The sequence below is a fragment of the Sander lucioperca genome, chromosome 2 (assembly GCF_008315115.2).
Source record: "Sander lucioperca isolate FBNREF2018 chromosome 2, SLUC_FBN_1.2, whole genome shotgun sequence".
NCBI lineage: Eukaryota > Metazoa > Chordata > Actinopteri > Perciformes > Percidae > Sander > Sander lucioperca.
Window position 1 is genome coordinate 23,871,987 of NC_050174.1, and position 16,911 is coordinate 23,888,897.

General features: G+C 41.0%; 1 protein-coding gene across 1 annotated transcript; it reads left to right on the top strand.

The window, feature by feature from the left end:
* The first annotated feature begins 170 nt into the window (after positions 1 to 170).
* Positions 171 to 16,574, top strand: LOC116050502 (nucleolysin TIA-1-like). The gene is made up of 12 exons (XM_031300609.2): positions 171 to 434; positions 1,209 to 1,305; positions 1,551 to 1,649; positions 5,221 to 5,275; positions 5,797 to 5,884; positions 8,022 to 8,097; positions 8,372 to 8,480; positions 8,577 to 8,672; positions 10,469 to 10,553; positions 12,087 to 12,225; positions 13,378 to 13,532; positions 15,124 to 16,574. Exons 1-12 carry the CDS (start codon positions 406 to 408, stop codon positions 15,260 to 15,262), a joined length of 1,167 nt encoding a protein of 388 aa, XP_031156469.1. The 5' UTR covers positions 171 to 405; the 3' UTR covers positions 15,263 to 16,574.
* Positions 16,575 to 16,911: the final 337 nt, after the last annotated feature.

The window sequence follows — 16,911 nt, forward strand, 5'->3', positions numbered from 1 at the left end:
ATTTCCCTAACGTTGTTGCACCTTGGTCGATTAAGCTATGACCATGACTAGGCTGATGAGAAATTATTGTTCTGCACAGTTATGCAAAGCTACAAAACGCTGTTTTTACAGCCTATGCCACAAAGATGTGAAGCACATCTTTGTGTGTGGGAGTAAGAGCGCTTGACTCTGGCTTCATTTCAGCGCGCAGGTTGACGCTGCTGACGCCGCTCCTCCGCCATCTTCAACTTCCTATTGTTTGCATCAGACTGAGGCTGTCTGTGGTGTGTGTGAGAGCAGAATCGGCCACCGATTTATCATTAAATAGTAGATATAGCCTTTACGTTCGCGGTCGCTCAAGTTCAGCACAAACCATTTGTATGTCATTGGATTAAAGACCTCTCAGGACGCGACCACTAAACCTTGATGATGGAGGACGATCAACCCAGAACCTTGTGAGTAACAGCGGCCCTGTCTATGTCCTGGAATGGGAAGGCTCTGTGTAATACGGCGCGTCCGAAATGTTTCCACGTTGTTGTTTCAATTAAAAACTGTAAAACCCTTTAATTTAGTCTTAAATGGGCATTTAATTCGCTTTATCACTTCATGGCGTCAATAGTGACGTTTGTAAATACAATAAGACATATTGAATTTTTGATTTGAACGTAAAATTCTGTTTGATTTAGTCATATAAATAGACGGAACCATAACTCGCCTGAAAATGAAACTGAAGGGCTAGCTAATGCTAGGTATCATTAGCCAAAGATGCAAACGCAGCTAACGTTAGCCGGTCAGTTATTGTAAAATGCACACGTTTTCATTGAATCATATCGTTATTCAATAAAAGAGTCGCCTTTTATCAGCAATAGAAAGGCGTTAGCTTGACTCTCGCGGAAGGGATGTAATTTTAGTGCCGTTAGCAGACAACCCACTTAGCATGAGGCCCGTTTGAACCGGCTAGCTTTATCTTTAGCTAGCTGGCAGACAAGCCACGTCAACGCTCGAAGAGACGGCCCGGGACAGCTCCAGTAAGACTGACCATACTCGAGTTGTCTGTGTAAAATTGAGACCATCCCCAATAATATTTAGTCTACTATCATTGTTTTTTTTTTTTTGTAAATATAAGGAATTGTTGTGGGTTGTAGCTAGCCCGGTTAACTAGCCTTTGTTTGCATGCTACTTCCTGTTTGACAAAGACTCAATTACCCAATCTCTCTCCTTGTTTGCAGGTATGTGGGGAATCTGTCCAGGGATGTCACCGAGCCCCTCATTCTGCAGGTCTTCACACAAATAGGACCCTGCAAGAGCTGTAAAATGATAGTTGATGTGAGTGTTATCCTCTCTGGTATATATTGTTTCACAATAGGAAATGGCATTCAACAGTGTCCTGAAAGGTGCTGGTGCTACTTGTGGAAATCTCAATCTACATATGTGCTTGGTATTGATTTTCCTCTCTGTCTATTATGTCAGGCCTGACACTCCAAACTACAGTAGGTGGCTCTTGTCATCTGCAGTGATTAAATTGTCACCCTTGCTGTGGACTTAATATCAGTCTTGTTTCCCGTTGACAGACGGCTGGAAATGATCCGTACTGCTTTGTGGAGTTCTATGACCACAGGCATGCTGCTGCCTCATTGGCAGCCATGAATGGAAGGAAAATAATGGGTAAGGTAAGCTATCGTGTCTACAGGGTGAGTGGGGACGGGTGGGCTTCTGGTGTGGGAAATTTAGGTTGTGTGCCTTCTTAAAATAAATAAATAACTAATATTAATAAAAACAGTGGACTGCTGGCATTTATATTCCATTAGTTACATAGGATAGGGTATTCCAAATGAAAAGGGGAAGCTGCTGGAACCAGGGTCCAAATCAGATCTTGAACATTTCAGAGCGTTACAACTGCCAGAAAGTTATCTCTCTGTCTGTAATTTTGGTTCCATTAGGACCACTTTATCCCAATGGTCTTGACATATATGAAGCTGTGGTGTTAGGTGTGAGGAATGATATAATTATGTGGCTTGAGTATTTCAAGCAAAGTGAGGTTTGGGAAGAAAAAAGTAATGACAGAAATATGAGTTAGGGATCCTCTGAACATATGAGAGCTGTACTGTGAGTCTTTAAGACCATGTAAGCTCCATTGGAAGGATAGCAAAACAAAAAGTCTTGGGAGGAGCTGGATGAAGTCAGGTTATCTAGAACAATAGAGCAAACATTAACATTTTAATCTGCAACATTTAAAAGACCACAGACCCTTTATTTTTTTTTTTTTTTTAATAAAAGAATATTAACGTGGTGCAAGATGATTTGTCGAGTTTCTGGATTCAGTGCTAAGACATAAACCGGAAAATCAAATGACTGTGCGCTGAACTGCACAACCAAACTAGTTGAGGTGCATTTCATCGGCAACAACCACAGATAAGTTGTCCAACTACATTAGTTATCTGCAGTATCTGCATTTGTTGTTATTGGCTTAAGCCTCCCATTATAATGTTTCAACATGGCATTGATGCCCCCTTTGTACATATCGTGGTCATACGCAAGAAAATACCAAATCCAATTAGAAAATAGTTTTGTCACAAATGGCAGGCCAGTTACAGTCTTTCATGTTAACTTAATTAAGATCTGATAGAAGATTCATTTTCTTGCACTACGTCACTGAGTGAGAAGGCACCACATCACGTTAGATTTAAAGTCTCAGTCAACTTGACATTTTTAAGTACTTTAAAGTCAGCCTTTAAATAGTGCTGGGCGGTATGACCAAAACTTTTAATCGTGCCCCGATATATTGCATTTTTTTTCCTTTTCTGCATACTGAAGGCTTTGATTACTGTAGGGTTTGCTTTGCCTCACAGAATTGTACAATATACGGCGGTATCAGGATGCACGAAGCAGTTGCTGCAGAATATAAACAATTTCTATTGTGAAAACTACAAAGTAGTAAAAAAAAAAAAAAAATCAAAATACATCGATATGCCAAAAACTTGCTTTGCTTTCTCTTCAAAACAAACTATTTATTGTTTATTTATGGTCTGTTATTGTAGAAAAGTGGGCGACTGTACAGAGCTTCGCTTCAATAGGCCCATTCCATAAAGCAAACTTGCGACTAGTTAACTTTCTAAAGCAGGCGCAATCGCTTGTTTGCTAAGAGTCGGGTCGGGACTCCAACATTAACACACATACAACATTGTATTCAGAATATGAAATATTTTTCTAGGACTTTTTTAATGTGTGATTGTGTAAAGGTGTTCACGAGATACCAACCTTTCGTAAACTTGAGAATTTCGCCAGCCGTCTTCTCTCGTTTTCATGGAAACTGACGCTGTGTGTGTGTGTGTGTGGCCTGTGTGGCTTGTGTGAGAGAGACGCGTGAGTGTGATTTAAATAGCGTTAAAAAAAATAATAACGAAACACAATATGTGGCGGCTGGTGTTGATTGTGTGGCGCACCGCCACAAATTAGTATATGTGTCGGAAACCCTGTACTCAATATAAAATAAAGTAATAATAAATGGAAACTTACAATAATGATTTCAGTGGCCAAGCTCAACAACTATTAAAAAATAACTAGGAAACTACTAACTGACAATTGATCAACGGTACAGGATAAAATAGGGTACTTTTAACGTAACAAATTAATTCACAATTCACACAACGATACTATTTACAAAGATGGATATTTACACATAGATAATTACTCTGGATGTACACGTTGCAACTACCGAATAAAAGTAAAATTACTAACAAAATTAATTAGAACTCAAACTGTGTTGGCATTTCTTTTAAACCAATCAGTCGTCATGGGCGGTGCTAAGCTCCGCACAGAGCCCTGGTGCCGCTGCAAAATAGCCTCGGGAAGAAACTTGTTTTGGTGGAACATGTGTACGTTCAAAAGTTGTTTTTAGTCGTGCAACAGAAAACTCAGTTTGGACAGCTAGTCTAGCTAGCTGTCTGGATTTACCCTGCAGAGATCTGAGGAGCAGTTAACCATAGTCCTCAGAAATCCACCAGAGTTTAAAATTACAACACAAAGAAAGAGGAAGGTAACGGACATCGGTCGAAAATACATGCATCCGGCGAATATTCCTGCTGCACTGGAGCAATCCCAGTAGTGGAACGTCGTGGATATAGACTAGGTCATCTAAATCCACATGCGACGTGTATGGAACCGCTTTTAGCCCTGACCGATTTGTTAGGTTCATTCAAGTCAGGTGTTGAACTTTAATCCATGCTATTCTTAGCCTGCTTTATGGAACAGGCCCCACCTTGCTTCGGTACTGTTGGTATAATGTCGTTAAAGCAGTTTGGCTGAAGAATTTTCGCCCCGGCACAACATACCTCAAATCTAGTGTGTTTAATCATTGTTCTGAACCCGTCTTTCTGTCTGTACTTGCATAGGTTGATTGTTATTCCGTTCGTAGTGTGTCGCTCCAACGGTTGCTTTAGGTGACAGAGTAACGGTAAGTTGTTCGCACCAGCGACAACACTGACTTCGTCGGATTTTTTTAAAACAAAAAAAAAATTCCAAAACATCAGACAGCTCCTCTCTTGGGCACACGTTCTTCTGGTGCGTCTCGATGTCTCTTTCTTCATTCTCCCTCCGTTTTCTGTTCTTGAATGTGGCGACGGAGCTTCTCCCAGCTTTTAACAGACTGGCTAGCTAGCAGCTGTAACGTTACCCAGCATTCAGTTAGGCAGTGTAAATTTGTGTCACAAGTGCTAAATTATTAGTGTCACAAGTTGTTGGGTGCCATGGTGTTTTACCCTGTTCAAAGAGAGTTGGTTGTGTTGGTGGCGGCCTCTAGCTCACCCAATAGAGTGTGCGCCCTATGTAGGCTGAGTCCTTTGCAGCGGCCTGGGTTCGAATCTGGCCTGCGGCCCTTTGCTGCGTGTCACCCCCTCTCTTTCTCTCCCCCCTTTCCTGTCTATCCACTTTTTTAGTTGGTTATGGGTTATTCATTGTTTTAAAGTTAAATGCATGTGTGAGAGTTGAACGCAGTTAACGGCTCCCCTCTCAATGCACTCGTGGCTTATCCTAACAGTAGCGCTCTTCGCGGCTATGCACCATAGTGTGGCGTTATGTGAAAAAATGTATACTGTACGGGAAATTAAAACCACTATACCGGATGAATTGGTATACCGCCCAGCACTACCTTAATTTTCTCTTATAGTGGAGGTTACCAGGTTTTAACGTAAATGATGTAAACATACCCCACCTGGCCTGTTCTTTCTTTGCCCCTCTCTACAGGAGGTCAAAGTCAACTGGGCCACGACGCCAACCAGCCAGAAAAAAGACACAAGTAGTAAGTACAACGGTTGTCACTGGGGTTAATTACAATTCATGACATTAACACACTGGGCACATCTGATTTATAAGTAATATGTTAATGAGTTGGAATGATAAAAAAAAATCACATGGAAAAGATTTTCATTGCATATATGTTTACATATTATCATGTAGTCCTAAAATTCACTTGTATGGAATGTGGTTTTGCCAACATGACTCTCCTGTCGTCCTTCCCCGATTCAGTCAGCGCTTCTAGACAGGAAGTCACAATCTGGGAAAAAGTATAAAGCTTGAAATAGATTGTGTCTTGTAGGGCTGTGCAATTAATCGAAATTTAATCGTGTTGCTTTAAGTTCAATAATTGTCATTCCAGAAGTCAACAAGTAATTGAATAATTAAATTATCGTGCTTTCAATATTGACCGAAATAATCGTGATTATGTATTTTTTTTCCATAATCGGGCAGCCCTAGTGTATTGTAACATCCATCATGTCTAAACCATGTCAACCCCCCCACCCACCCCACCCCTCCCAATAGATCACTTTCACGTCTTCGTTGGAGACCTCAGCCCAGAAATAACTACAGAAGACGTCAAAGCTGCCTTCGGTCCATTTGGCAGGATATCGTAAGTATTGAGAGTTACTGACGAAGATACTTAAATCACGGATCGACAGTAGAAAATGAACGGGATGCCTTGTTATCCACTGTTCTGCCTCATACCTATAAAACCAATAAAGACAGTGATCGTAGAATTCTTAAATGTTTACATACATTGAGGGTAATGACATATACAGTCTATAGGGTTGGATATTGTTTGGATTTTTACCCAATACCAGTGTCAAAACTTTTAAAACGGTGCAGGTGCCTGAACCGATACTTGGATTTAAAATGATTTAAAATATATATATATATATATATATATATATATATATATATATATATATATATATATATATATATACACATATATATATATATATATATATATATATATATATACACACACATATATATATATATACATACATACATACATACATACATACACGAGACTGGCAAGGCGAGTTTTAAGTAAACATACCGTCGGTGTTTTTCCGACAGCTGCACACTGTTATGTCCCGCTGTTGGAATCCTCTACAGTGAAATACAGACACCCTTTACACCGTTTAGCTGTCAGCATTTAAACCGTGTTTAATCCAGCTGCTAGCTAACGGTAGGCTAGCGTTACCCGCTGCCAAGTGTAATGTTAACTAGCGTCTCATGCAGCGATGCTTCTGTTGTCTCTTAACGTCCGTTTCGGAGCATCAGAGAGCAGCGCAGGCATTTAAGTGGCACCGAAATGAGGCACCGAAATCCGCGTTGCTATTCAGTCCGGTAGTTACTGGTCGTTAAGGCACCGGTGCCGTATTAGCACCAAGTCTCAGTACCCAACCCTACACACAACCATCTATCAAATCTATACATCCATACAATATCTATACGAACTATCAAATAAAATTTTATATATATATATATATATATATATATATATATATATATATATATATATATATATATATATATATATATAAATAAATAAATTAAATAAGAGTTGAGCCGGATACTCGGTACGGATAAAGCACTTTTGCCGAGTATGAGTATTATACGAGTCAATATCTGTGCTCGGATTGAATAAAAATCCTCATTGGATAGTTGACTGTGTCTGCGTTCTGTGATAGGCTAGTCGTCACAGCGCCCCTCCCCTACACACACATACAAATGTATTGCGTTGTTGTGTCCCGCTCTGCTCACACACACACACAGAACATCTCTCTCTCTGTCTCTCTCTCTCTCTCTCAGGTTCGCCGGTCTTTTCCGTTAACGTTTAGGGTTTTTTCAGGTTTGTTTTTTACTTCGGTTTGTAGTACTTACTTATTAACCAGTAGAGTTCTGGTAAACTTGGGGTTTGTTCAGACGTGGTGCTTGGTAGAATGCGACTCTGCCTGTCGGAGATTTTTTTTCTTTTTTAAACCGTCAGCTGGCTCTAAACAGATCTGAAAAACAGCGTCGGACTATTTGATCCGTAGAACACAGTCCCCCCCGCCCCCCTCTCTCTCTCTCTTTCTCTCTCTTTCTGTCTCTCTCTTACTCTCTCTCTTACTCTCTCTCACACACACACACACACATACCTGGTGTGGAAATAAAAAAAAAAAAATAAAAAAAAATCACACTGATCATAAAAAAATTAAAAGTTAAAAAAAGAAAGTTATGTTGAGTATGAAAACTCTTGTTCATTACATTGTACTTCATAATTGCAACCGCATGTGTTGTATTCATTGTTCTTGTTCTGTATATAGTTTGTTTGTTATCGTGATCAAAACCATTGATCTGAAGCTCAATGCTGATGCTGTCATGTAAATAGTTTTCTAATCAGCAATAAATATAACAATTTCTGATCAACCCTTATCAATTGCATGCTTAAAATAACATACCGGTTAAAGCCCCGCCCATTTCAAGACAAACAGACCCACTTCCGGGTTAAATCCCGCCCACTTCCGGGTTAGGCTCCGCCCAGTCCAAGTACAGATACAGATAATTCATATGGTTAACAGATACAGATAATGCTGTACTCGCTCATCCTATATATATATATATATATATATATATAACATTTTTATAGTTTTTGAAGAAGACTAAACCATTGTTTTAAAACCTTTTAGTACTGTCAAGCTTTGTTGTGCTGCATGTTTATAATGTACTCCTATTGGTGTGTTTGTTCACAGAGATGCTCGTGTTGTGAAAGATATGGCTACAGGGAAATCTAAAGGCTATGGCTTTGTCTCTTTCTTCAACAAATGGGCAAGTACAAAGACACGACTGACCAAATGATACACCTTAGTGCAGCATCCCTGTAATTCTGCTGTTATTGGGTGGGGAATTATCAAAGGAACGTGCTCCAAAAACAGAACCCTTTCCTCCTTGTTATATTCTTTTTGAAGTTGCATTAGACATTTTCAGGCCCTGTTCCCTCACAAATGACCGTGTTCTGTGCTTCCAAAGGGATAGATGTTAGATTGGTTTATGTTATTACGCTCCAGCTCGATGGAATAACCAGTTCCTTTCTGCGTTCCAGGATGCAGAGAACGCCATTCAGCAGATGGGTGGTCAGTGGTTAGGAGGCAGACAGATTCGAACCAACTGGGCCACAAGAAAGCCCCCCGCCCCAAAGACCACCTATGAAAGTGCGTTGTCGTGACTGTGCATGCTTTGCTTGTTTACACAGGATGTTGGACCAATGTATTCACGGTAGAAAAAATGTCTCCCGTCTCTCCCGGCAGGTAACTCCAAGCACCTATCCTTTGATGAAGTAGTGAATCAGTCCAGTCCCAGTAACTGCACTGTGTATTGTGGCGGAGTCAGCACAGGACTGACAGGTAATGAATACTATAAGTATGATAATGATACTGACAGCGGTAGCATCAGGTAAATACAGCAGAAGGGTTCAAAGAGACGTAATGAATGAATGTTTTTATTTGATCTTTTCATCATTATTCAGCATTCTTTCAATGAAGCCAAAGCCAACAATACATTTATCCTACTATTAAGTATAATTTGTGTAGCCACATCTTATAACTCGACAGAACTCCATTGTTGTAAAAAAAAACGTAACGACGCATGAAAGAGCCGTACCATTACAGCGGATGATATATTCCCTCATGAAAATGAACACGGCCACTGTGCTATATCGGTGTTTCCGTTTGTGTACATTTTGCGGCGGGGAGGTTAAATGTCACGAAGTCGCAAGAACGCGGCTCTCGGCCGTCCGCTCCACTCTCTCTGCACTCTGTCTCTGTCTCTCTCTCTCTCTCTCCCCCCACTTTGAGGATGAGCAACTGGAACAGTGACAGGACGTCAATCACACGCAAAGCCGTGGCAAACGAAACAACAGCGCGACTTTTCCTCTCGTACATAGGGTTGGGCATCGAGAACCCATTTCCTACTTGGAATCGTTTCAAAAAATGACGATCCCAGTAGAATCGTCTCTTTGTTGGAATCGTTTAGAGGATTTTGTTTCAAATCCGATCATCGCTTCCCAATTTAATATGCGACAGTTTTGGTTTCCGAGGCGGCCAGGCGCTTGTTGTGTTGCAGCCTTGGAGCACAGTAAGCAGCGCTCTAGTGTGGCTTTATTTTACGTTGAAAAAGCTGTAAAACTGCAAACAGCCATTGAATCAAAAATAAAACTTTCCTCTTATTTGTGACAATAGGCACATGACCCGTTTCAACTCCACCCCTCAAAGAATCGGAATCGAAAGGAAGAATCGGAATATGGAATCAGAATTGTTAAAATCCAAACGATGCCCAACCCTACTCGTGCAGCGTGACAAAGCAGGACGACCGCCTCGACGGCTGCGTTCCCCTGGAAACCGCGCTCGCGCTGTCACGCAACATATATAAGTGCTACAGTAGCCTGGAACAAAGCGATATGGGGCACTTTGTTTGCTAAATTTACTGTTAAATGAGACAAGAAGTAGCTTGCTGGCAACCCCGCGGTCCATCTGCCTCACTCTCCGGAGCTAGGAGACTACTACGCTGGGCAGCAGCTCTACAGACAGACCTCCAGTGAGCGGCTGTAGCAACTCCAAGTCAGCCAGGACCAGGGCTCACGGCAGCATCGCTGGGTCTAACCTCTAACGGCAGCAACAGAAAGTTAGAATAAACACTGTATCCTCTCAGCTTGTCATACTGACAAAGCAAAAATGAAATTGGAGCAATGCTCAAATCAGAGCATGCTCAGATATGCTGTATTTAGAATCCAAAGATTAAAAAAAATGGAGTCACAGGGTTGTTTCCGAATAAACTTTACTGGCCATGTTCATCTGTGTGAAAATATGTCTCCCAATGTGTTAGTATGTCTTCGAAGAGTTTGGAGTTCTGTTGCATGTAGACGTAAGCTGTGGCTACACAGACAATACCTAGTAGCGGGATTCATTCATTGGGAATTGTTGATTAAACTGAAAAGATAAGGTAATGTCCGTGTTATCTATTTATTTCAAAATCTTAGCACAGTTTATTCTGCTCAGAGAGCTGATTCTAAAGCCCCGTGGTGTTATCAGCAAAATTGTGACGGAGCTATGAATTTAAATATTTAAAATGTATATATTTTTTTTATGACCTATCAATCCACGTAGAAACAATATCTGATGTTCCCTTTCTGTTTGGCCTTCAGAGCAACTGATGAGACAGACTTTCTCTCCCTTTGGACAAATCATGGAAATCAGAGTTTTCCCCGACAAAGGCTATTCATTTGTGAGGTATGTGGAAGTCTCGTGTTTACTTAACCTTTTTCTTTTAAGCAAGCTCAAAGAATGGCGCGCCATTTCTTCAACCTGGTCCTCGGTAATCTGCGGTCCTGCTGAATTATGTTCTCACCATATAATCTAGGGCTGCCACTGTGAATGTAGGGAGAATATCATTTACCACAAGGTAGGAGAGAACCTGCAGTGCTCTGGGCACTGAGGACCTCGGTGAGAACCACTGAAATAAACATAAACGGCGTGCATTTTATCCACATAGGTGTTTTTGGTCTCCTATGTTTGCAGACGGCAAGAATAATTTTAATGATTACTTACATTCCCCGGTATTTAGATAAAATGTCTGTTAGATGCTCGCATTGTAGATTGAATTGTTTTGTATAAGTAGGGTTGGGTACCGAAACCCGGTGCCTAAACGACCGGTATCTACCGGACCGAATTGCAACGCGGATTTCGGTGCCTCATTTCGGTGCCAATTAAATGCCTGCGCTTCTCTCTGATGCTCTGAAACAGACGTTAGAGGCAACCGGAGCATCGCTGCACCGTGACGCTAGTTAACACTTCACTTGACAGCAGTTAATGTCAGCCTACCGTTAGCTAGCAGCTGGAATAAACACGGTTAAAATGCTGACAGCTAAACGGTGTAAAGGGTGTCTGTGTTTTACTGTAGAGGATTCCAACAGCGGGACGTTGAGCAGTGTGCAGCTGCCGTTGTCGGAAAAACAACACAGACGTGGTACGTTCACTTGAAACTAGTAAGTAGAGATGTACCGATACCAGTATCAGTATCGGCTCTGATACTGCCTGAAACGCTGGTATCGGGAAGTACTGGAGTTAATGCACCGATCCGATACCACGTAATAAAGCCCTAAAGAAAACCTACATTAAAGTAGTTTATTTATGTTCTTTTTCCGTTATAACTGACTGTCAAACTGGAGAATAAAAGAAAGTTCTGTGGCGTTCATTGTTTGTTCATTTTTCACAAAGAGTTTAACCTGAGCCAGACCGACAACAAAGATAGAAATCATATCACATCCATACAGGGATAGTAGTATACAGCTGTTAAAACATAATAAAATATATGACACACTGGTATCGGATCAGTACTCAGTATCGGCCGATACGCAAGTTCAGGTATCAGAATCGGTATCGGGAAGCAAAAAATGGCATCGGACCATCTCTACTGGTAAGCCTTGTGGTGCATTTAAAGTTATTGTAAAATACCCTATTCCCTACTACCCTTTTTTTTTTTTTTTTTTTTAAAAGTATCTGTTCAGGCACCGTTTAGGCACTGGCGCCGTTTTTAAAAGTATCGTTTTAGCACCAGTATCGGAAAAAACCCAAACGATACCCAACCCTATGTATAACTACATACTGTAGTCTTTCTAATAAATATATGAATCCTCTTCTCACAGCTTGCTAACGGAGCACGTCTCCACCAGGGGTGTGGTCATCATTACTAAGTAAATATCTATAAAACGAGCGTGTGTCCTTATCTCTTCCCTCCCGCCCCCCCTCCTCATCTTTGTCCAGGTTCAACTCCCATGAGTCAGCAGCCCATGCCATTGTGTCAGTGAATGGCACCTCAATAGAGGGCCACATAGTCAAATGCTACTGGGGAAAAGAGACCCCGGACATGATGAACCCGATGCAGCAGATGCCTATACCCCAGGTGAGGACACCCTCTACTCTACATGCTGTATAAAGAAAGCCAGCCATTAGATGACAAATGCAAGTTGGTGCTGCTGTGTATCCCTGGTCTGGATAACGTATAGCATCAGTTGATTTGAAACCATAACCCAGGACATGATGGACCTCATAATGGAGGTATGAGCTTTACATGAAGCAGCCCGTGATTATTCAAGTGCATTTCAATGGGACATCAGCCATGTCAAATAGTGCATGTATTTTGAAAAAAACTTGCCCCATTTTATTGTGGTTTAAAGCTTCGGCTCTGCCACTGACGTACTCGGAGAGATGGACCCCTGTTCTGGCTGAAGTGGTGTGTTTTTTTTTTTTTTTTTGGTTTTTTTTAAAAGTCCTCATTGCATCACATGGTGACCTAATGTTTGTCCAGTCGGTCATTCATGAAGAAATGCTGCAAGTTCCCAGCAGGAAATGAAAGCCATCAAATGTCCCTGTATGGATAAACACCAGAATGGCATGTGAAAGATCTAATGTATTTATTCTTTATGATTTACCTAAGTATTGGTTCATTCAGAAGAAAACACAGGCTTCTTGTATTTGAGCACTTTTCCTTTTCTTCCATTATTATATAGTTAGTTTGCATATATAGTTTAACCCTCCTGTTGTCCTCGGGTCAAGTTTGACCCATATTCACAATGTTTCTATATCAGAAATTTGGGTTTCTTTCAACCAAATTGTCAAAAAGTAACGTGGATGGTTCCCTACAAACCATTACTCTTCACAAGTAAAATAAAAGATCAGCTCAGTACTTCATTGAATTTGGGTGTTTTATTCAATTTTAAAGCGTTTGGAGAAAAAAAATGTATAAAAGAACGTTGAAAAGAGTGACAAAAATGTCAAATAGCTTCAAAAGAGCAGGAAAAATGTGACAAAAACATAGGTAAGAAGTGACAAAAAAACGTATAAAAAAAACTTTGGAGAAAAGCGACAGAAGTGTCGAAAAAGACGACCACAACGTTGGAAAAATAGTACATTTTGACCCAGAAAAATAAAAGGGGAAGACAACACAAGAGTTAAATAACTTTTGGGAAAAAAATATACACTGTCATGGAGGATTTTTGTAAATTTTTTTTTAAACTGCTGTCTTAAACCGTACTTGTCGTATTTGACCCTGCAGCAGAACAAGATGAGCTTCCCTGCGGCAGCCCAGCCCTATGGCCAGTGGGGCCAGTGGTACGGCAACGGGCCCCAGATCAGCCAGTACGTCCCGAATGGGTGGCAGGTCCCCACCTACGGCGTCTACGGCCAGGCCTGGAACCAGCAGGGCTTCAAGTAAGTAGCACGGTGTGCACAGGGCTCCCCATTCACCGCCTCCTTCTACTCCAGCACCACCAGAGTACCCCCTGCAAGACCGGTGCAGCGAGAACCACACCAGGGAGCTGTGCCCCCAACCCCCCCACCCACCCACTCTCCTCTCCCCCCCCGCCAGCCCCTCCAATCACTCATCTCGAGGAGATTGAGAAATAAGTCCCCCCCCACACACAGACACACACACACACACACACACACACACACACACACACACACAGGACAATCTGAACTTTAATTTTGTTGTAAATCATGTTTCAGTGTGTCACAACTGCTCACTGTGCACATCACATCCTAATACTGACTGATGGGGTTTGTTCCAAAATGTTTTTGTCACTTGAATTATAGCCCATAATGGTTCAAAACTGTAGTCTGTTCCAAAAATGATTGTGTAAGAAGAAGAAAAAACTGGCTTAAACTTGCTAAAGCTTTATTTCTTAAATTTTAGATTTAAAGGTAGCTGACGAAAGTGGCTGAACAAGATAAATGCTAAAAGCCCAGAACAACGTTTTCCCTTCCTGTCCACACCTGGCTAAATTTGTTAATGAAGAATTCACTTCCCTTTTGTACGATTGCCTACTGTGTGTAAGGACTGTGTTCTGTAAGACTGTTCAGTTTTTTTTTTTTTTTTTTGTATGTCTACGTTCATGTCATAGCTTTTTACATTATTTTCCTTTTTGATTTCATTGATTTCTATTTCTACATTTATGAGGATTTCATCTGTATATGAATGTCAGTAGGACATGTTAAATATCTTTTGTAGGTTGTTATCAAATTTTTGTTTTTAGACAACCTATGTGCAGTGACATTATTGTGCACCCAAGACAAATAAAGGAGAGGCCATATGTTGTTGACAGTCTAAACTTCTTGGTGACCAGCTGTATAAATAGGCTCTGTACAAAGGTGTGATTGTTGAATGTACAGTAAATGCACAGTTCCAGAGAAAGAGGCTAGGCCTCACTTGACTTGAAATTTGAAGATATGATATCCTATATAAGCTGTCTTATCTCCACACTGAACTTAGAATTTAGTTTTATTACATGAATCATAAAAGACAACATGTGAATTAGGTGGGAATTTATGTTCCTTTTGTTCCACTTTGTGGCCAAATGTAGAAGTGTTGCAAAAGGAGTCAAGATAATCCACACTGTTGTATACGGTGTGGATTATCTGTCTGTATGCTGGTTACAGCTGTTGTTGGGAGGGGTGGGGTAGGAAGGAATATTTAGCTCGCTGCGCTTAGCCTCTATGCTCTATGTCTGCTTGTCCACCCATGTTTAATCAAATGACCCTTACCTTTTGTCCCCTCCAAAGAGCCCTCCACTTTCTTTGCTAGTCTGATTTTTGCCCAGCCTGCCTCACCCTCACAACCTCTGATAACTCTGTTTGCCTTCTTGTTCACATTCTAGCCTGTCCAGATTCTAGTAGCTCTAATATAAACCGTCCCTTTGGCTCCCCTTTCGCCTTGTCTCTTCTAACCTGCTGGCATTTGTCTTTCTGTCTCCCTCTCTCTCTCTCTCTCTCTCTCTCTCTCTCTCTACTTCGTTTTTTGCAGTCACTTACCGGCCAGTGCTGGGTGGACTGGCATGAGCGCCATCAGTAACGGTGGGGTAATGGAGCCTACACAGGGATTGAATGGGAGTATGCTAGCCAACCAGCCCGGTATGGGAGCCGCAGGATACCCCACACACTGATAAGTGGGCAGGGTGGGAGATTTGTCAACCCTCAGCCTCTTATTGGCTGTACGGTGCCCCGCGGGGCTGTGTAACACCGCCTCCATTTGTGGCAGGACTAAGACTTTTACTGGGACATGGAGCCTAATGGGAAGGTTGTCGTCTATAGGAGATGTAAATGGATTTCATAATGGGGGTTGGGGGTGGTGGGGGTGGGTCGGGGTTGGGGTTGGGTAACGGGAGTCAAGGAGGAGCTTTTTGACCCACACAGGTATTTACACCCTTTGTGGTAGGCAAGACTGGCCACGAACCAGGGCTCTTACCATTTTTAAGTTAACTGTAAATGAGTATAAAACTGTAAAGGAGAAACTTTTGGATTTTTTTTTTTTCTTCCTGGTTTTACAAATTGCTTCCATTTTCACATCTTTCCTCTCAGACAGCCACCGAGAGATGGTTGGTTTTTTTTTTGTTTTTTTTTGGTTTTTTTTTTTTAAAGAAACCGTTAAAGTCTGAGTCGTGCTAAGTTATGAACTTTAGTTATTTTTTTGAGGAATGGAAATCTGTTTAATTTCTTCTCATTTTCTCTTGGATTAAAATCAATTGCAGGGATTGTTGCCACTGCTGTTTCTCTGTAAGGGCAGATAAATATTGCACAGTTTTTTCCTCTCTTGTACTTGGACAAATTTGACTACCAAGAGGTGTTTTCCTTTTTGCATTCCATTTCTCCTTCATATCCTTCGGACAGCCTCAAATCTTTTTTCGCCACATGTAAATAACCATTCATTCATTTGAAACGATGTAAAGTAAAAATGCTACTGTTAACTGTGGGTGCTTGCTTTCTTTTTTTTTTTGTTTTGATAACTTGACAGTTAACTCCAACATTGTACGTAGCAGAGTGGCACTATCTAATGTGACACTGGCACAGTGCAACACACGATTCTTCCATGCAGGGATAAAACAGCATTGCCATGCAGTGCATACTTAAAATTTGACACAATTCAAATGTTAAAGGGTGAACATGTTTGACACTTATGATGGTTTTTAAATATCTATTGAAACGCCAGTATTTTATATATATAAAAAGAAAATCTGAGTGGATTCAACCTTTACACTTGCTCTTTTTGCCAGAGGAATGGGGAGGCCTACATTGTAACTGTTGCCTTATAGAGCTGGTTTCTTTTAGCTGACAAGATACTCTTTTTAATTAGGCAGTGCCTACGGACATTTTCAGACCCTTTTGTTTGGAGAGGTGTTAGCCCTGAGAACTGATGACTCTGCTACTGTAATCAATGTTTTCTTGCTTTGTCCAATTAAAAATGCTAACGCACATAAACCACACTGTTTGTCTTTTTGTCCTGGAGGGGTTTGTTATTCTAGGAAACATTTATGGAGCTATGGGCAAAATATATATTTTATATTTATTTTTTAACTTGATTGGTTTGCTTAAAGCGTAACTCTCACCAAAATGCAACCTAGGCTCTTTTTGTGAATGCACCCAAGTCAAACTTTAATTTAAAAGCATATTTAGGACGGAAGTGCCACTTTTAAGATGTACCGTATTTTCGTTCTTCGGTCAAAAAGCCTCAAAATAGCTTTTTAAAACACCAAGAAGGCTCGACACAACATGAGACTTTGCTCAAAGTATCACCAGGGGCTCTACACCGGTGACC